Source organism: Paramacrobiotus metropolitanus, unplaced genomic scaffold, assembly GCF_019649055.1.
Source record: "Paramacrobiotus metropolitanus isolate TYO unplaced genomic scaffold, Prichtersi_v1.0 Parri_scaffold0000005, whole genome shotgun sequence".
NCBI classification, from domain to species: Eukaryota; Metazoa; Tardigrada; class Eutardigrada; order Parachela; family Macrobiotidae; genus Paramacrobiotus; species Paramacrobiotus metropolitanus.
Window position 1 is genome coordinate 2,888,497 of NW_026570225.1, and position 20,211 is coordinate 2,908,707.

The 20,211-nt window shown below is 41.6% G+C and overlaps 3 protein-coding genes and 1 non-coding gene across 7 annotated transcripts; 1 reads left to right on the forward strand and 3 right to left on the reverse strand.

The window, feature by feature from the left end:
• Nucleotides 1–792: 792 nt before the first annotated feature.
• Nucleotides 793–9,375, reverse strand: LOC129581059 (clathrin heavy chain 1-like). Its single transcript, XM_055471919.1, is given in 23 exon segments — nucleotides 793–1,357; nucleotides 1,360–1,453; nucleotides 1,618–1,839; nucleotides 1,918–2,199; nucleotides 2,268–2,549; nucleotides 2,607–2,975; nucleotides 2,977–3,048; nucleotides 3,176–3,333; nucleotides 3,388–3,580; nucleotides 3,696–3,879; nucleotides 4,039–4,419; nucleotides 4,490–4,818; nucleotides 4,874–5,092; nucleotides 5,152–5,403; nucleotides 5,552–5,854; nucleotides 6,037–6,312; nucleotides 6,375–6,575; nucleotides 6,800–6,997; nucleotides 7,064–7,237; nucleotides 7,349–7,636; nucleotides 7,859–8,127; nucleotides 8,444–8,651; nucleotides 9,148–9,375. Coding segments are annotated over 23 exon segments (5,157 nt in total). The 5' UTR covers nucleotides 9,199–9,375; the 3' UTR covers nucleotides 793–1,205.
• Nucleotides 9,376–9,793: 418 nt separating this feature from the next.
• On the forward strand, nucleotides 9,794–12,974 carry LOC129581063 (uncharacterized). Its single transcript, XM_055471923.1, has 3 exons — nucleotides 9,794–10,157; nucleotides 10,762–11,313; nucleotides 12,605–12,974. The coding sequence occupies exons 1-3, from the start codon at nucleotides 9,984–9,986 to the stop codon at nucleotides 12,632–12,634; spliced, it is 756 nt and encodes a 251-aa protein (XP_055327898.1). The 5' UTR covers nucleotides 9,794–9,983; the 3' UTR covers nucleotides 12,635–12,974.
• Nucleotides 12,975–13,042: 68 nt separating this feature from the next.
• LOC129581064 (putative peptidyl-tRNA hydrolase PTRHD1) lies at nucleotides 13,043–20,189 on the reverse strand. Of its 4 annotated transcripts, XM_055471924.1 has the most exons (23): nucleotides 19,808–20,189; nucleotides 19,056–19,230; nucleotides 18,800–18,843; nucleotides 18,455–18,506; nucleotides 18,227–18,265; nucleotides 17,958–18,017; nucleotides 17,729–17,769; nucleotides 17,454–17,530; nucleotides 17,227–17,269; nucleotides 16,855–16,889; nucleotides 16,599–16,663; nucleotides 16,156–16,212; nucleotides 15,893–15,945; nucleotides 15,591–15,641; nucleotides 15,356–15,387; nucleotides 15,083–15,159; nucleotides 14,776–14,843; nucleotides 14,533–14,577; nucleotides 14,295–14,343; nucleotides 14,019–14,085; nucleotides 13,790–13,837; nucleotides 13,519–13,571; nucleotides 13,043–13,323 (listed from the first exon to the last, which is right to left on the reverse strand). In XM_055471924.1, exons 1-2 carry the CDS (start codon nucleotides 20,039–20,041, stop codon nucleotides 19,060–19,062), a joined length of 405 nt encoding a protein of 134 aa, XP_055327899.1. In that variant the 5' UTR covers nucleotides 20,042–20,189; the 3' UTR covers nucleotides 13,043–13,323; nucleotides 13,519–13,571; nucleotides 13,790–13,837; nucleotides 14,019–14,085; nucleotides 14,295–14,343; nucleotides 14,533–14,577; nucleotides 14,776–14,843; nucleotides 15,083–15,159; nucleotides 15,356–15,387; nucleotides 15,591–15,641; nucleotides 15,893–15,945; nucleotides 16,156–16,212; nucleotides 16,599–16,663; nucleotides 16,855–16,889; nucleotides 17,227–17,269; nucleotides 17,454–17,530; nucleotides 17,729–17,769; nucleotides 17,958–18,017; nucleotides 18,227–18,265; nucleotides 18,455–18,506; nucleotides 18,800–18,843; nucleotides 19,056–19,059. The 4 variants fall into 4 exon arrangements, 1 of the variants encoding a protein (XP_055327899.1); XR_008689440.1 differs by lacking the exon at nucleotides 19,808–20,189 and having other exon boundaries at nucleotides 14,295–14,340; nucleotides 19,056–19,068; XR_008689438.1 differs by lacking the exon at nucleotides 19,808–20,189 and having other exon boundaries at nucleotides 15,083–15,162; nucleotides 19,056–19,068.
• On the reverse strand, nucleotides 17,332–17,418 carry LOC129581504 (small nucleolar RNA snR60/Z15/Z230/Z193/J17). Its single transcript, XR_008689510.1, has one exon. It is a non-coding gene; the product is annotated as a small nucleolar RNA snR60/Z15/Z230/Z193/J17 (small nucleolar RNA).
• Nucleotides 20,190–20,211: the final 22 nt, after the last annotated feature.

Consider the following 20,211-nt stretch of genomic DNA (forward strand, 5'->3'; position numbering starts at 1 on the left):
TTCATCGCGGAGCGAATGGAATTTTGTGTAAATTAATAGCAGTGATGGCTGTTGATCATTGGGATTTGTATCTCATTAGCGCATTCTTCGAACCTTATGTGTTTTTCGTGTTCGGCCATTAAAAGTTGTTGCTAATCAGGAATGCTAATCTTTTTGTTTTGCTGGCTTATTGTTAGCGGGATAAACCACGTCTAACATGAATTTATCTCTATCTCAATACCGACCGCGTCGTCGACGGATGGACGCCGGTGGTCAAGATTGAAGACTTCTGTTTTATAAGACCGCCAACATCAGTGGTCAGTTAGCCCTTGAGGCTTGCTGCTGCATTGTATCAAGAGTTGAACGCTGCCGGATCAAGCGCAGTTAACAGCTGTAAATCTTCTTTTTGGTTCCGCTATGCGAACCGTTCACTAGGCGCACGACTCTTTTAATCAGATATTTTGCCAGCAAGTTATGGTGGGATTAAAAGAGCAACAAGAAATCAATTACGTCTTTATTCGCAGCGGTTAACATTCATGCAGTGAAGACTGGCGCGGAAAATATAGCCGCATTAAATATGTAGAGTTGCTTTTCTGGCCGTTAAAATCTGATGCTGCAGTAAATTTGCCATTGATGCTTAGCGGGCTGACCGAAGGCTATTCCTATGTTGTGTTAAACCCCAGTAAAGCGGAAATTAACGGCTCGTGATTTTATGCGAAACCCAAGAGAAAATACGTAACAGGCTCCACAAAAATCAGATTGTTCAACACTGATGACTGATGAGAAAAACGGTGACCATTTCCTCTGCTTCGGTACAGTATCAATAGGGCTTTAATACGATGTATAAAACTCCACAACAACCACTAACCATTTGCTAATCTTTACTGAGTGACATAAAAAATTAATCAACATTCACAAGCCAAAATTATAAATAGCACTTAATACGCAAAAAATGAAAAAAATCAGTGTAATCCAACAGCAAATGGAATTTCAGCAGTCAGAAAGCAAAAGATGAGAACACCTCATCGTGGTGAACAAAAATCAGTTACTCCAGATTAAAGAGACATCAGACATGCGATCAACATCAGGATTACAAGAACATATTCGGAACATTCTCAAGAATTATGACAAAAACCTAAGACAACGCACGATAACACACCGCACCAAATAAATATTACCACGGGGCGTGGCAGGGGTCCACGAAGAACGACACTGCTTTTTCACTTTTACATTGGGCCGTAATATCCACTTGTCGGACCGAATGGGGTTTGGTATACTCCTCCCATTCCTGGCATTCCGCCAGGTCCCATGCCGCCCGTGGGCGTACCGGCATAGGGGGGCATCATGTTCAGGGCGCTGGGACCGGCCGTCAACATAAGGGAGCTTCGGGATACATACCCAGTGAACGATTCTGCTGTTCACTAGCTTCCGCTTCCTGACTTCTCTGCACTTCCGATTCTTGTAACTTATCAACCTGATAGACATTACATATATATAGAAAGAAACTCCTCATATCTAAGCAGAGTCAGACATAGCGAAAATATAAATCACGAAACTGGGAAAACTATAGGCACACAATTTTACGTGCATAAAAGAAAAGTATTTGCGTCTTTTCCATGATCATTATTTTGTTATTACCTTGGATAAGTATTCACGAATAACTTGAATCATGTAAGGCATTGCGAAGTCCATGATCTTATGGCGCCAGGACAGCTCCAGGATAACATCCGGTCTGAGCAGATCATAACACTGGTACAAGCAAGCCGCAAAGCATTCGTAGTTCTTCTGCTCCAAAAACCACGCGATCAGTTCTTCCGCTAAATCGGTACTGCGTGATTCACAGGCATATTCCATGGCATCCTGTTCAATACCAAATAGATAAGTACTGTACCAATAAACCTAACCTGGAACCTAACCTGGAACTACCTAAATACATACCTTGAACAGGCGATCCTTTTTGCATAATTCCACACTCTGCTTCCATCGGTTGTTTCCTTTGTACAAGTAGGCGGCGATTCGGCGGAATTCAATCAGTTCATGCTTCTCAAGTCGCTGGGCCAGGGAAATATTGTCGAAATTGTCGAACGCATCAATGGATGTCTTCAAGCCCGTATAATCCTCTTCTTCAATAAATAACTCATTCAGCGCTTCGTTCACGGTCTTGTTATTCAACTTTTGCACCGCGCGCAGGTAAGGCTTCACTAGAGGTAAATGATTGACCTACACAAACAAAAAATTATTATTTTACAATAATGTCAATACTTCAGGATCTGAAGTTCAGATTGTACCTTGCGGAAATAAGTCACTGCTCGGGTATGATCCATGCGAGGAATCAGCACAATGAGTAGATCGTTCAGCAGCATCGGTTTGTAATCCAGATAAAACTGAATGGCTCGATAGTACAGCTCGATATTCGCCACTTTAGTGATAATATCCTTGAAATGGCTTTCACGCCACGCTTCAGTGGGATGCTGGATCATGGTAACCACGGCATTATCAAACTCCTCATATTTGTCATACAAAAACACCAACTCGTGCCACAAATGCGCTTGTTCAGCGGCGCGTAACACCTAGGGAATAACGAACATTAGCATTACCGCTGATACACGGTACTGTAGTCAGCGCACCTTGGGAATGTTGACACGAGACCAGAAGAGTTCCAAGTGCTCTTTCATCTTGGATGGTTTGTACTTCGAGTAGAGGATGGCTAATTCCGTGAACATACCCATATGGGCCCGATCCATGCCCAATGCCGCTTCCAGCAAAGTAATCAGTTCATCAAAGTAGCCGCGGTCTTGATAGTAATTGATCAGCTCCTCTAGTTCATCGGCATGCACCACAATGTACAATCCAGCCACTTGCGCCAGGCGGAATTCCTGATGGTCCACGCAGGCGAAGCAAACTTCCTTCCAGGTCTTGGTGCTGTTGGCTTTGCGTGCACCTTCAACCGCCCCTTGGAACTGGCCCAGACGCACCAGGGTGATCGCCAGTTTCCCCATAGTTGGAAATGTTGTTGTACAGAATTTTGGCCGCTTCGTACATTCCATGGTCGAAACAGCGATCGCCAACCTGTACCGACAAAGCTGATGTCATGCAACGAGTCCACTTTCAGAACAGAAGTCATGCGAAGTTCAGAATAGAAGCCATGCAAGCGCAGTTAAGAGCAAGGATACAATTTAAACCGAACTGTAAATACCATTTGAACAGAGGCATGATTTGGACTCGAAATGAATTCTTCCAGATCCGCCAGGCGATTGGTCTTCGCCAGAGCAAAAGCCAGTTCGGATTCCACAAATCCATCGCGAGACTTCTTCCGTGCCATTTGGAGATAACGAACAATATCCTCCCATTTTTCTACATAACACCGAACTTAGCCTGCTGTTGTTGTTTTTCAACATCCGTACTTACCTAGCTCACTGGCTACGCGCACGACATCCTTGTAATCTTTGGGATCTTCTGCTTTAATATATGAATCTACGGCTTCCTTCAACAATCCACTGTCCAGCTGCGCTCGAGCCAAGAGACTCCATACACCGGGTTCATTGCAGCGTTCAGCGAATTCGTAGGCCCGATCCAAATTACGAATATTGTCAATCAAAACCTAAAGAAAAAAATTAGTAAAACGGAGTTCTGGTAAGCAAGATTTTACTAGATTTCCTAATTCTGCTTGTTTCAAATTTATTAGCTACTTATCTGAATCTCAAATTTAATGTTACCTGAATAGCTGATGTGTTCACATCGAACTTCTTGAAAATCGCGAAGGCTTCTTCGTACAATTCGTTACCAATTGCTATATTTGCAATGTCGGGAGCGTCATAGTTATCCAGTCGATTAATATATTCCATAACCCGTGTTCGGTCCGCTTTGATTGCAGTAAGAATAAGCAAATTCTGGAGATTTCTGTAAAATACAATTATACAGACTGCGAATCGTTTCTGAAAGTAATGTACTAAGTCACAGCAAGTTTAATTTTAAAACTGATTTGGTTAATACCAGTAAAATCACTTCCGAGTATATCGCTAATCACATAGCGCATCTACGCTGCATCAGGGATCTTACCTGTGTTCACTAAAAACCGAGTTATCCAGAACGATCTTTTCTAATAATTCAATCAATTCATTGGGCAGGTCGGCTGTCATGAACGCTTTGACTGTAACCGAAATCTCATCGGGATCTTGTGTTTCGGATAACGCGGTCTGTACGACCTGATCAATCATCTGCCGACGGTACTGGTTCGCCGGGTTCAGCACTTCAGCCCACAGATTTGGATCTTTGCGACGCACCAAGTAGCGCGCTTCGAACTTAAACAGGGAATTCTCATTGCACACACGGATCAGTTCCGCATCACAAAGACCACGTTCATATGCCACGCAGGCCAAATGGGGGTCCCGTTTCTCACAGTATTTACCAACCACCCGACTGTCATAAAATGGATTTTCCCTATAAAAAATTGAAATGTTTTAGTGTTGTATCAAAAACTGCACAGGCTGCAAAAATCAAAAAACCTTACTTCAAGAAGCGTTCAGCATTATTATTTCCGTCAATGTAAATCTTGGCCAGGGCATTGTGCGTTGCCGGTTCTGTACTGCCTTCATGGACGCGCATTTCCAGCCAAGGCAACAACAGCTTAAGACTAAAAGCAACGGACGTATAGAAATGACACGATTCCTCAAAAGTTCAACATTCGCCAACTTTACCGATTCGCTTTTCCAGTTCAGCCACTAACTCATCAGTAGAAAACTGTCCTCGCACAGACATGATCAAACTTTTGATTGTATCATCAGAACAGTCCACATCTAACAAACCACCAACCACAGCCGGAAGACGCGAAGGGTTTACCTAAACATAATTTATCAACAAAAATTCCTGGTGTTAAAAAATACTTTCGGATTACCTTCTGCACGTAGATTTCAATATATTTCGCATAATTGTTGCGGTACAGATACAGCACCAAATCATGCACGAAATCAAAACGATCGCAAACAATGATAAGCGGCAACTGATCAGTCAGTTTCTGTTCCTTCAGGAAATTCTTCACACGTTCCGGTTCATAACAATTGCTTTCCCGGCAGATGCGTTCGACTTCTTTCACTTGATTCGTCTTGCACGCAGCCTACATAAAGCATCAGTATTAAAACCAAGCGTCGAATCCTAATAGAACAAGTGACAAACCTGAATATATTTAAAATGAACTTCGGGATCCTGACTGAAGTTTACAATAGATCCCAAGAAGTAGTACAATCCCTCAAAGCTCTTGAACGATTCAAACATTTCAATAAGGTTCTCTGTTCCCAGCTGTTCATGGTACTTGGTAGCCACTTGGACAACGATCTGTAGATTTTGTCGTATGCCATGCGTTAACATGGCCTTCAGACATTCCATTGAATCTTCGACAGACAGCGAACCGAAATACTGAATAACCCACTGTAAAGAAAATCGATATCATAACTTTCACTGTATTTCTCAACTGCGAACCAATGTCATCATGTCAGTATAGGCGTACAGGCGCAATTACTTACACCTTACTTCCGATTACGGTTCTACTCTCTCAAGAAGAAAACCTAAGCCGTACCTCAGCGTTTAGGAGATGCGTGTGAACAATGGCCCGTTTGATATCGTACAAATCCGTGTAATGTTCAAGAGCTCGCTGCAGCAGTCCAGACTTCTCGCATAACTGGGCAATATGGGCTCGATCGTAGTGGGAAAACATTTGATTTCCCAAAATGGCATCGGCCACTTGAGGAGCAGCCAACAAATTCATCTCCAACAAGCGCGTTTGAAGACTACCTTCCGACGGCCGATTATTTTTCAAAGCCTCCAATAGGAAAGCTGTACATTGCTGGACCATATTTTGCTCCATAAAAACATCCACGATCTATTAAACAAACAAATCTGTAAGCACACAAGAAGCAACATACAAACGCAAAATGCCTGCGCTTTTTGCTTCCAACAACTCATTAAAGTGTTATTACTGCAAAATTACTTCTGGGATAGATTCTTTTGTTTTGATAGCAATCGTCGATGATTATGGACTGTAAATCCATAAACGTCCCTTACCTGATTAATGTCGGCCAACGGCTCTTCATCCTGCACCAAAAGCTTAGCAAATGCAACACCCTGATCAGGATTTGTGCGCATGATGTGACGAAGGATGAAAATATAATCCGGTGTGTACCCAACTTTCTTGGCATACAGAACAATCTTCTGAAACTGTCCTGTCTCAGCAAAACACTGCACCACTTTAGCGGGAACATTGGCTCGTAGATAAATGGATAAAGCCATGGTAGCGTCATGAGGTTTAACGAGATCTCCCAGTTCCTCACTGCATTCCAGCTAAAACATCAGAAACTGAAAACCCAGCCAACCAGTAACAATTCGCTAAGATAGGTCGGTACCTTCTCTTCCTTCAGCCATTTCTCCAACAACTGCTTCCGCCCTTGGCCCAAAACTGGTCGGCAGAGCTCCAAGGATTCATATTTGTTTAATTTGCCCTGATCCAGGAGAATTCCAAAGTACTGCAGCAGAGGCGCTGTCTGACCTGGCTGCGTGGGGACTTGTTGAAACCGCTGAATGGTTTGTGGAGTACGCAATACTCCCTAAAAATTAAATGATCATTGGTCTGCAAGCCATTATTTTTGCAAGCTGGACATTCCACGGAAGAACTTTGTGTTCGAAAGAAAGAAGCCTGCATACGACACTAGCTGCGTCATGCCATAGGTATTAATGCCAGGTACGTAAATCTACAGGTTTCTTTTCAGCGGTAACGGGCGATTACCGAATACCGATAAAGATCTTCGATTTGATAGTAGAAGTAACGCACCTGAGGGGCACCAGCGGCCACCTTAGCAGCTTCGGCATAATTTCCTTGACTGAACAAGGTGTTAAATCTGGTGGACATAAGATCCTCCGCTCCACCCAAATTATTCCTGGCAGCAAAACGTAGTGCCAAGTCCTGATTGCTCAGCTGTTGACTAATGTATGGAACAATGCTGTCGTCATCGACACTCACGGACAACACCTGTTGAAAACAAAATCGTGAAAAGTTAACTGATGTCAGGGAGCGGTGCCGGAAATCTTATCCAACCTGGCCTTTTCGGTTGACGCCCATAATGCCTGACGTGGCGTCGTGAGGCGCCGTGACAAAGATGGTCTCGCTACTGATGCGATTCATGTAGATACAGGTGCCCGTTTCAAGGTCGTACATGTGGACATAGCCGTACTTCGTGATCATGAAGACAACGCCGTATTTTTGGCTAGTCTGCAAGTACCAAACCGATGTGCGCCATTTTCGTCATCATTGATCGCATTCGCTTGTACTAAGTTCTTCAAAACAATACCAATCCGGACGAATTATAGAACATCTACAAACCTGCATAGCCACAGGAAAATCATTGGCCGCTTCCGGAGCAAAAAAGATGTCGACAGCTTTCTTCGGATATGGTTGGTTTCCTTGAGGAGGAGTACCGACTTCGATAATGTGGAGTTTTCCCGTATTGCCTTGCGCATTCGCCGGTCGTACGGCAAAGCTGAACAAATTCGATGCTTCCGCGTTTCCGTCCAATTTGAACCGCGCAAAAGATGCTGCATGTCCTTCAATTGGCTGACTCACCCGGCGCTCAACGGAATATAATTGCATGGATCCAATGACACGATTTTGCTATAAAAAAACAAATTTCATGACCACGACATAAACAGAATGCAGCCGCTAGTTGCTACACGAATCACACTCGCGCAATGGAAGAGCCTAAACACGTTCAATTCCTAAAATGGGTATAAATCGAATTTATAATTTTCAATATTATTAACAACAAGAGAAACAGCATGAATCTCAACGCCATTCAAAATATACAACAGAAGTCAACATTCTTAATAAGTTTACCTGCGCCGCAATGCCAATTAGGAGAAGCCATTTCAGGCTGTGATCCACCCGGTAATTGATAATCTGATTTCCAGCCAGGTTAGGATGTCGGTCAAACATTTTTGCCGGCGCGGAATCGCCTTCCATACCCCAGTGAAAAACAGCGGTTTCCGTGACTAATGCCACGGTGTTCAAGTTGATCCATTTCCAGAACACAACATCCTCGGGCATGTTGTGCGCCTTCATCTTTGACTTCATTTCGATGTTAAAGATTTGTAGCGTTCTTCCGGCTACAAATCGAGCAATATGCCTAGTTGAATTAACTTTGCAACTAACTTCAAGGAACACTAAAGAGAGCTCTGCTGCCTTCTGATCTACGATTCTACACTGACGCACACATCTATTGTGTGTACAACAATTAAAGCAGAACAACAAAACGAAAACATCTGAAAAAAATTCGTACCGAATTTACGCCTACCGTTAAAATCTGATTTCTTTAAAAATTAAATTACTTTGACTTCAAAAATTGATGCTAGACCATTATTTTGACAGCCTTCTCCTAATCCATTTTTTTGTTTTTTATAATCAAACGCAGATTGTCCTTACATTTTAGAGCGATGACTTTGCTGGCCGGGTTCATGATGGCTGAATCCGCCGTGATCGGTTTGCGGATGGGATTGGTGGGGTCAGCCATGTCGATAATGACGACTTGCGCTGAATCTCCCACCTTTTCCCGGACACAGATAAACCGGTCTGACTCCATGGTGAGCGTGGTGAAACCAATGTTCGCGGCATTGATGCCCACATTTTGGAGCTGCCAAAAACAGAAACTGCATCAATTCGGGCTGTCATTAGTGGCCCACTATCGTCAACACCATATCTACCGATGACAATCACTTTTCGAGATTTCACATTCAAACTCAACTGGGATAAGTCTGCAGCAGACAACCACAATCTAGATGTATGCGCTAACTGCTAACATAAAAATAATCGATCCATTCTGCAGAAGTGATCTAAATGAAAAGGGTGCTCCAGACCTCCGCAGTCGATACAATCGATTTCTAATTCAATCTCCACACTGCCATTACCAACAGCAGCGTCACTCAAAATGACGGTTACACACACATCCGCACTTAAGAATTTTTACAAAAATTAAAAAAACTACTTTTTCATTTCAAGGAAACAACTCAGACCGCGCGGCTACAACTGGCTGGATCCCCGTATCAGGAGCAGAAAACTCATCGCAGCTTACAGGGAACCATACGTGTACACGTAATCCTTTCACAGCAAGATAAGGCAAAAACACCCACCTGTGCATGCTCTTGAAACCGTATGGGAATTAACTGGCCACCCTGTGCCATTCTGACAGCTCGAAAGATATTCTCTCAGCAATAGAATTCTCAAATTTCCAAATTATTTCGATTTAAAACATCTACTGAACCAATTTTGAAGGAAAAACAGCAAAAAAGAAGAGATCGCAAGTCGCAACTCGTCTGCCAGGAAATAAGTCCGCTAACTGGCACGGATGTCGAGTCATCGAGTCGTTGCACTTGTGCATTGCTGTGCCGCTGTTCAGAAGTACGTGCGTGTACTCCGTGTAGTAGTGTACCGTTGAACGCTTTGAATTTGGACAGTAACCCCCGAGACTACACTTCGCCACGTTACCATGGATAAACGATAACATTTGGTTTTTGGTCGCTTCCGCCTTCCGGATTTGTTGCCCGATTTTAATCACCAAACCAAAAAATGAGTCCAAAATTAATGCAATTTAATTGAAGAACAATATTAAAAGCACTCTCGTATACAGCGTACGACTAGTCGACTACATTGTGCAAGCTACAACTAACCGATAGGGAAGTTCGTAACGTCAAATGTTTGCCCCTTAGCATATGCCTACTGACGCGCCCCGCTCTCATTCATTCATTCATTTCTGACGTTTTGAAGCGCGTAGCAGCGAGCTCGCACCACAAAGACAGTTCAGTCTTACGGACACAGCTTTTGAAATTGCTTTCGGTTTTGTTGACTAGGCTTTCATGGTTTTTCTCGCTCGAAAGGGGTAAAAAATTGCAAAGGCATTTTTTGTTGCCGAAAGCTTAAAGTACTGAGCCTGGTTCGGCAGTGTTGTTTTTAGGTTGTTTGTATCAAAATGACACTAGTCGGTGCTGGTGAGAACTGGCTGGATCAGTTGGACATTCCTGCGATCCCACATTTTTCGGATCCCACTTTTAATCCGTATGGGTATGATGGGGCCGACGAATGGTTCAACGGACGACGTGAAACCGGAGTTCCTGTCCAGATAGTACAGACTTGGAAAACTGAGGTAAGATTCAAGGCGATGGCATTTAACAATTGTCAGTATAAACTTACCGTTTAAATTTTACCGTAGTGTATTCTTAAACTCGTAAGTCACTTACTGACTTACGGTTGGAAGGTCTTGAATCCCGAATTTGTTCACTTATGTGACTTACGGTAAGTGAACAAATATGAGATCTTATAAATAACCCGAGTGATGGCGAAAATATTTGTTTGTTTGCGTCTGATGATTCTGATCCTTACTTTTTCGCTTCTGAATATCGGGCTGTAGTTGTTGATGTTTTCAAATTCTTCGTGAATTTCAAGGCAAAAGAATATTAATAAGTTCATAACTACTGTACCACGTTGTATTTCAAATTGGAATACAAAAGTACACACTTGCCTGGTCGCCGATACCGAACGTGCACGCGCTTGCACACGAGGCGGAGCCTGAACAGTAATCTCTTTAGTGGTTGAAGTTTCTTATGAAAGACATTTTGACTTTACTAAAATAAAATTTAATTTTTTGAAAAATATTTCGAGTTTTTCATGGATTCGTCGCGAGGTTGTGAGAAACACGAAATGCGTTAAATTGCGCATTTGACCATGAATGATGTGTAGTATGATTGCAGACCACAGACAACGGCAGCGTGACCGTGACGGGAACGCTTCAACAACCGGAAATGGCGCTGACCGAGCCGGTGACGGAAGACAGCAGCCAAGACGACCGTTCCTCGGAAGGCGTCAGTTACGCGACGGCTCATGCAACCAAAGCAACAATCCCACTGCTATCTGCGAGTCTGAACAACCCTCAGCTGACTGCCCACAATCAGATCCATAAGAACAGTCCATTACGAATGAAAGCGAAACTTCCAGCGCCGCTATTTGTCAAGCCTACTGGCACTCACAGAGTTCCGGTCGCACTTAGTAAGCCCGTTGGGCCACCGTCCCGTGTTGTGGCGCCGCTGCCCAAACCGGCATCACCTATTGGTAAAAATAAGATGGATCGACCCGTGAAGCATTTTGTGTCCTCACCTGTTCCGAGCACCGATGGGGGCAAGCGTCTGCATGGATTGAATATGCGACATAATGAACCGGATAAGCATAGTGGCAAGCGACACTCAGTGGCTGCCGCTCGTGCCGGAGAGTATTTCATTCGAACCCTGCGCGACTATCCTGAAGAGGTAATAATGATTACGCATTCATGATACTGATAGTTTTTGTATCACCCGTTACGGTGTTTAACATGTCGTACCGAACTAGGAAGGTGAGAAACATTTAATATGCCGATACGCGCGTTTTTTAAGTACATATTTCATATTTGTAAGCAAACTCAGTTTTCCGTAACTCTGTTTTTGTTCGGCGGGTAATGGGTAGTGAGTACCCGTTTGAGTATTTTGGCGTGAAACCTGGATGCACTTGCAGTGATTGTTTTAAAATTTAATAACGCCAGTGTGATGGATGTGACCACCAACTTGAATGCTAGTTGTAGTTTGCGATATTATTATTTTGGGATAGTGTTTTCAATTTGGAATAATGCGCATTTCATCATTCCGTCGAGGACGAGCTTAGTACATATGATAGACAAAAAAACTAGCGAGAGAATCTGATAACCATGCCCGGCCCGTGCAACACGGGCAACCACCCAGGTCTGTCAGTGCTGGTAAATACATCACATTTAATACAAATAATCACCCCAGTATTAAATACCGCACGCTTTATTTCTTACAGTAAAACTTTGACTTTGTAGAACCACATGTGAAATTTCAGAGTACTCACTTTTTACCCATTCTGAAAGATTTTTTAATTTTAGTCGGAGTATTTGTCACATCGCTAAGTCCGCTACGAGTGTTTCTTTTTCGCTTATTTTTCTGCTTCCCGTTGCTCGAGCGCTGCGATTACTTTACTGTCAGTCGCAATAAGCCCTGCTTCGGCGCGCAGACGAGAATCTTTAAGTTTTCTCTTTTTCTGAGGACGTCGCTGGCAGGTTCCTCCACACAATTCTCACTCAACGGTAGGCCCGAAACAACGCTGATACTCGTGAAAGAAATCTCCATCGCAGGTGCAGAAAACAAACTGGCAGGTAGCCGTACGTCGGTGATATTCTCAATTTCTCATCGTAGTACATCTCGCCAGATGAATCTTTATATTTAGATGGTAATTTTATAACATTACTATCAAGAGATTGGTTAATTAATGTCAGTCACTGGTTACTGGAAATTTTGCGGAGAACCAATTATAAACAAAGTTATAAAACCAAAACAAAACTCGCATTTAAATTTCAATACGAGTGTGCGTTACCGTAAATAGCAGACCGTGTTCAGCTAACGGCTGCGTGACGGCGCGCGGCTACCGCCAGCCTAAGGTGGCTGACAGTGTTGCACAGCACGCAAATGGTTATCAGATTCTCTCGCTAGTTTTTTTGTCTATCACATGTACTAAGCTCGTCCTCGTACTTGTTTTTATTATTGTTAGGGTAAATCGACGGCGTTCTGGAAAAAGTGACACCAGCTTCGTGACTGAATTGAGAAATACGCGAACACCATGAATTCCCCGCCTCTTTCCTTCTAAAAGACTGCGAAGTGTGCACGTATAGGAAATCAGGAGTGTTTCTTTGCAAACTCAATGGAACTAAATGTCTGTATTTAATGTGTATGTAGACTGTTTGATTCATTCTCATTTCTCCTCCGATAATCGTGCTTTTGTTGTTTGCTTTATCACCGATGCTCAACTTTTTTGACATCACGATGTACTTATCTGTCTAATTTTCTATTGTTATTGTTAAATATAATATAGCTCGCTGAGTAACTAAAAATCAAAAAATAAACAACAGCTAAAAAAACCATCTGACTAACGAAACTGGAGCGACGTTTACTTACTTCGTTAAAACAAATCATAATCAATTTGGCATCGTTGAAGTAAGTAGTTTTAATTGTACGAACTGTAAGTGTATTCAGAGTCAATAAAGGCATAAACCACAAAAACAGCAACTTTAAAATATAAATATTTATCTTAACAATAAACAATCGAGTTCTAATATTTCACTTCAATGGTACTATGATCGTGCTCAATGTTTGAAATTCATTCGTCAATGGCTTGTTCCAGAATCCGGGAAGTCACCCAATAGTTTGGTGGATGACCGTACCGATGCAGACGATTAACGCAGCCCGGATCCAAACAGTTGCACTGAAGGCCTGCAAAAGAAGAAAACTGCCATTAGAACAGCTTACCAAACTATTAGAAATGGCTTTAAACGATCAAATAACAACTCAGTTCCCGGTAAAGCGAACGGTGAAGGTTCGTCATAGCGTATCAGAGAGCAGGGTTTATAAATAGTCATCATGTCAACTGAACTCATCGCAGAACTTCTCCGATCAAAAAACTCTTACCAAAATGACAGCGCAGTTGATTCTAGCTTCCAATAGCTAATACCGGTCCACACCTACAAGGAGCACAATAATGAGAAACTTTTCACATGTCTACTAGAATGTCGGTCCTGGAGCGAAAGAACACTACGTCAGTACTATAGTGTCCTCTGTTGAGTAGGATCGCATTGAACAATTTCGGAACACATCAGGAATACTTCCAGCCAAATGCTTGAAGATTCCGCCAGCATTCCCTATTCTGTTTATAGTTTAAATTTTATTTAACGTTACTCACCAGTTTGACACTGTCCTTTCGAGCTCCCGAACATCTCGACCCACCAGCCTAAAAAACAACTTTTAGCATCACAGGAGGAAACAACTATATCAGCTATTTCCCCGACTAGATGCCAAATTTCTAGGGAAAGTACACAACCGCAAGAACAAACCATAAATACGGTAAATTATTTCCCCTGAACTTCAAAGTTCTTATTATAACCAACGATACTTTTCTCCGCCATACACACCTTATGCATAGGAAGACGTTTAAATCCCAAACTACGTATCCGCAACAGCGTGGTTTGGGGCAAGAGCCTACAAACGAACAAAAATCATCGAAAATCGCTAAAAATCGAACAGCGCCCCTGAGAAATATTAACTAATGTCAGACATCCAAGGAAGTTCTGCCAGCATCATAAAGGTTCGCAGCCCCTTCTGTACGAAACCGCGAAGTTAGGCAGTGATATCATCACCCAAGCTTACGTCGAATTCCTGAATACCGCATTAATTAATCCTGTACTCACCGAATGGGAAACCAGCCGGCAGGTGCAATCAGTCTTTATAAGTCTCCTGCTAAAAGCCAACAAAATCGTATATAAACCAATCTTCAACGAATTTAAAGACAGTTTCAAAATTAATAATATTTACATTATCATTTATCAGAAACAAGTGTCTAATCTATCAGCACTATTATTAAGCCTGGGGCGGTAGTAGTATCATCCTTTACGCTTGACTGCACAAAAAAGCACATGTTAAGCCTACCTGTCTGTATCAAGGAACGTCCACTTAAAAACTTCTTTATAATCTCTAAAATTCACGAAAACAAGAATTACGTATGAACGCAGAAATTTGTTTAAGTTCAGTAATCTGTAATCACGATATCAGAAACACAGACCAAGTGAAAAATCAACATAAACTTTCAGTATGTCACTTTCATCACGAAGTGCGCACGACCTTTGTCTCCAAATAAAAATTATTTACAGTAGAAGAAATTAAAGTATTCACCTCTGTTGCGTTGTTCCAAAAAAAAACCTAATGCTTGGTCACACTGAAGAGTGTTACGTGCATTACACCTGCAACAGAAAGCCTGCTGTATTCTAACAATAAATTCAGGGTCTTACAACCCAGTGAACTGTTTTAGTACTTATTGCTAATTCAGAAAGTAAATCGTCACAGTGTAATCGGCTTGAAAAGCACTTTACCCTACTGTTCATCACGCAACACCAGTTTTGAATATCCAGTACTAGTTCAGTACGAGTACACCATTAACTGTAAACACGAGTACACCAGTAACTGTAAACCTCGATCTTACCTCAGGGCTCAGTGAGCACCGAAGACAAGGCACAGGATCACTCTGCTGGTTCATAATTCACATCAGACACTGACTTTCTGCTAATGAAAAGCAAAGAATGATTGTATACATTTTTCTCATTTAGTCTAAATCACGAATAAGGTTTTGCTGCATCAGATCTAATTTCATGATTGTAATCACATCGACATCATTCGGGGAAAGAAGACATAAAATGATTTTCTCATCAAAAACATTTTAACAAAATCCACAGAACTCTTAAATTCACTCACGTACCCGCATTTATTACGGCAAGCTGGGAACCGAACCTGCAACAGTTCAAAAAAAGACTGCAAACAGCTGAATCAAAATACTACTATTGATAAAGTCTGAAACTGGCATAATCAGCGGGCTATAACTCAACAATAATTATTCAGTAGCAGAACTGTATCTCATCATATGCAAGCTTATACTGTGCGATACTGAACACGTAGATTCCAAGCATCTTGGGCCATGTTGCTCAAGTCCATACCTTCGTATCAGCTTCACCTAAAACCACCGTGATCCACCATCAGCCCCTCGCCTGAAACAAACACATAACTATTATTAGTGAAGAAAAAGATGAAGCAAAGGCGGAAGGAAAGTCTCAATTCCTTTCTATCAAATAAGAAAATCAGATGAAGAAATTAACATCTCGAACACATCAGACATATGCTTGTCAAAGAATTTTTCATCATCATTTTTCCAAGTGGTAAGCAGTGATTTCTAAATACTTTCCCACATAATATGTACTGTAGAACTGCAGCACCCGGTTCTCGAAATGAACCGACTCACCATTTATTGACCAGCTGTTTCTCCGTGAACTTGGTGATACCCAGCAGAAAGATCTGTAAATGAAAGTCTATATCAGCTCCATTTGTAAAACTATCAAATAAGAGTGCCTCATTTCATTAGAGCGGATGCATTAAAAACAGGTTTAGTCAAAATCAGTGCTGGTGAGGCTCGTCATAATGTTTTCAGCCAATGTGATTTCATTAAACATCATCTAAATTATTTCCGCTAGAATGCAAAAACATCTGAAAAATAATGCACTGTACCATGAAAAAATTTCTTTTCCCGAGATTTTTCAAGAATGAACCGGCTCCGAAGGCGGGCTACAAAAAAATACAATCAATGTCAAATGGCTTCCTGGTCAATTAAATAGAAAAAACTTGAGGGCAAAAATTAAACTGCCGTTCAGATTGAGATGGTAATTCTTCAATATTAAAGTCAGAACAGGTCTGTATAAATCATCAGAAACTGGCAGTTTTACAAGAGCCTTGCATTCAGTAGATGACCTTACCAGCAAAGCGAACAAGCAAACAGAAGCTACCATACGTGGAGCTTTTTTAATTCAAATATTATGAAGCACATTTATATACTTATAAGAACCTTCTATGCATTTAACACAACTTTCGCAATTAAAAGTTGAGCGCACAAAATATTTTTATTACACAACAATAAAATCATGGTTTAACAGTCAAAAGGCACACGGAATTACCTAAAACTGAACACGGAATTTCCTAAAACTGAAGCTGTTTTCCTCCCGCTTGCTCGATGTCAGCCCTGTAAAAAAAATCAGGATTGTAATCGCAATCAGACGTATAGTAAAAGCCTGAAGGTGCTAATAAAATGTTTCAACATTGAATCAGTCACTTGTAATTGAATTCATCTTTTATTCACATAGCAAAAGGGCAGTAACTCATCAGGAAGTATTCAGAGTACAACATCAAAGACTTTCCTAAACCGTTCCTCACCATCGATATTTCGCTTCAGAATTTCAGGTAACCACCTGAAACCATAAAAGGCACCAATTACATTGAAGTTCCGAAATAGTTGGCAGTCAAACACCATGATTTAAATATAGCCTCATAAAGGGTGGGTAGGCAGTGCTCAAATTTGAGTCCCCATGAAAGCGTTTTAGCGCCTGTAAGCCCCAAAGACCGCTAATCACCGGCTTCGCGAATTCGTTACCGGCGTTATTACTGCTTAAGTATCAATTGAATGATCTTAACAAACCATACCGAGGTAGAAACAACTGACAAAAATTAAACAGAATTCCCCGAAAGTAGTCACACAGATTCCTCACTGTCAGTTGTTTCAGTTATGTACAAGTAAATATCACATACCTTTATTTTCCCCACGTGGAAACGCTTCCTAGTTGGTCACATTCTGCAAGAAACCGTTGACTCTGTAGCAAACATGGATGTCTGCCAGTTTTTATGCTAAGTTCTATGTGCTTCAGATAGGAGCGAAAGACATTGACATAAAATATTATCACAGCCAGTTCATATGAACTATGCAATCATCACAAAATATTCGGTTAAGATAAAAGGTAAAAACTAGTTATACGCACGTAAAAAAGCAGGATCGCATCAGGACCATGCAAAGAACAAATGAATTATCCTCTCATCCCTTTTCTGGAGAATTATCCTACAAGGATGAAGTCCAAAGATTAACAGTGCTTCAATGCAATTCTTATAACGACAAAAAAATCAGCGTAAAAAATCAGAACTTGAAAGAAACATCAACATTGTATCAGACATATGCTTGTCTTGATAAATAGCATCATTTTCATACGGTATGTGTTCCGAATAATACAAAAGCCCACCGTTTGGTAGACAATTTTACCTTGTGGTAGGATATAAGAGGATATACCGTCCAAAAAGGATCTGGAAAAAAAAGAACATTAACGCTACGAAGTGCGCTGCTTACACTTTGTTAGTGCACATTCAATCTGATCACACAATCAGAAAACAAGAATTTTGCATCACTTTTACTCAATGCATGTAGGTAACTCATCCCAATGCTCCGTACTACAAAATAATTAATCCCAATCACGAACTTCTATCACACATACCGGGTTTTTCAATCCGAGCGCACTTAAATGGAAAAACATCAAAAAGCCCCATCTCCGATCCTGCAACAAAAGAAAACTAAATAAATATTGAATTAAGTTCCGGTCACCAAAATTATTCATAATTAGGCAGCCGCTTGTTCAAGTTCATACGCTTTTATAGGTGGGAAAAGCAGTTTCGTCAATACGTATCGGATGGAGGTGCAAAGATATAATCATCATGGGTAAGAACAGGCTAAAATGACAGAAAATCTTTTTAAATGTAGACTTACTTCTGCTGATGTGACAGCTCTCTCCACAAACCAAAATTCCTGAAAAACGAAATAAGTGGTTATGGTGCTGTAACGAACCAGAGGAGGACAAAGTTCAAACTAGCAGCAGAATCTCAGTTCGCCCTAGAGTGTAATCAAATGAATTCAGCGGATTGACAGATTGTTTCATCCTTCTCAGACCGGGACAGACCTTGAAGAAAGGCTGCAACACGTACATTTATTCTTTACCTCATAGCTTTCGAAATACAAATGGACACGGAAACCGGCAACCTGTGTGAACCTGCAAAATATAGAAAACATCAGACACTACAAACAACAGTACAGTAGCGTATATTGCAACACAGTTCGCCCGACCACAATCCCGTAGTTAAAACAATGCATTTTAACGGCCTTGGTGTCCAGGACAGCCCTATAGAGAACGAGAAGGAGCTCCTCATTCCCTTACACAAGTCCTATTCATTTTACCCATCCATAGCACCTTGTCTGTAGATGTTTCTCCAGCCAAGCGGCTTATTAAGATGGAAGTGAGTACTCTTAAAAGGTTTTATAATGTAAACGGTCACAGTTCCTCACCTTCACTTCCCATCAACTCGCGAATTGTCTTGCAGTTAGTCAGTCTGCAAACCAAAAACTTGATAACAAACCGTAACAAACCTTCTGGTATGATTCTTTATAATATACGTCAGAGATCAGAGCGTTAGAGGTAGTACGAGATTATTCTATCACAACAGAATCAGAGCTGGTGATCGTGAACTCATCATTCCAGCTAATAGTTCTATACGAACCCGCATACATTGAAATTTCTACTTGTATTGTTCTGTGCTCTTACATTGTTATCTAAATAATTTCAGATGCTTCATTAGGCCTTCGACGGTGCGCTTGAAACAAGGCTTCACGGCTAAACAGCTCGCCACGTTCTCTGGCTCTTCAATCCACAATTTATGGCCGATACTTCTGGATTTCAGTTCCTCAACCAAATCCATGAGGACTTTCTCATCGGTTGCCTGACAAAAACAACATAATATTACGTACATACTTGTACTAGTGCAAGGCCCGAGTACTACTGCATGCACTTCCGGGAAGGTCGAAGAACCTTGCCGGTAATATTTCAACGGTAATTCAAGTACCCGGAAGCTTAGAAAATCTAAGAATTCACTAATCGACCACGCAACTACATATAAATGCTCCTGGTCCTCCCTAAAGAAAAATTAGAAAACCTTCTGCTTAACGTAGATTCTGAAGTACAGTATATCGTATTTATCATGTCGGCTTTAATCAGCAGCACATTGCATTCATCCGGCAACAGTGTCACCGAAGCACAGGCATTGCTTCAACACTGTTGCATCGTACGCAAATTACTTCATCATTAAGCCCGGCGGAATCTTCGATTCCCTTATTTTCGAGTTACAGACATTCAACAACTTATAATCACAGACATTCTACAGAAAGTACAGACATTCTACAACTTATAATCACTTTACGAGTGGTGAACTTAGTTAACTGTTTCATTTTTAAACTGAATTATCCGCGCGGCTCGCTGCCCAACTGGTCCCGCATATCTAACATTCCTGATGTACCTACCTTCAGGACACACACGTGCATGCGGTCCAGATCTGCTAGGAACCTTTGTGTCTCAGGATCATCGCGGAAAATATGGTTCACAGCACATGAAGCATGGCAGCCTTGCGCAACCAGCGCACCGGTAGGCCATTTCAGATCGCCGCGGAGAACTACGTACTGGATTAAGTAATCTGGCAGATCTGGTTGGCTCATGTTGGAAAAATTAAATCCTACTACTATTAAGAACAACGTCATGTGTACAAATGTTTTATTTTAATGTTAATACTAATATGAGTTTCGACCGAAAGGCGAAATCAACAGAATTTAGAAATTATTTCGGTATGTCAGCGAACCTTTGCAAAAATGAAAAATTTATAAAAGTTCGTTTGCAAAGCCAAGTCTAGCCCGGCCGAACAGCAGCGCAG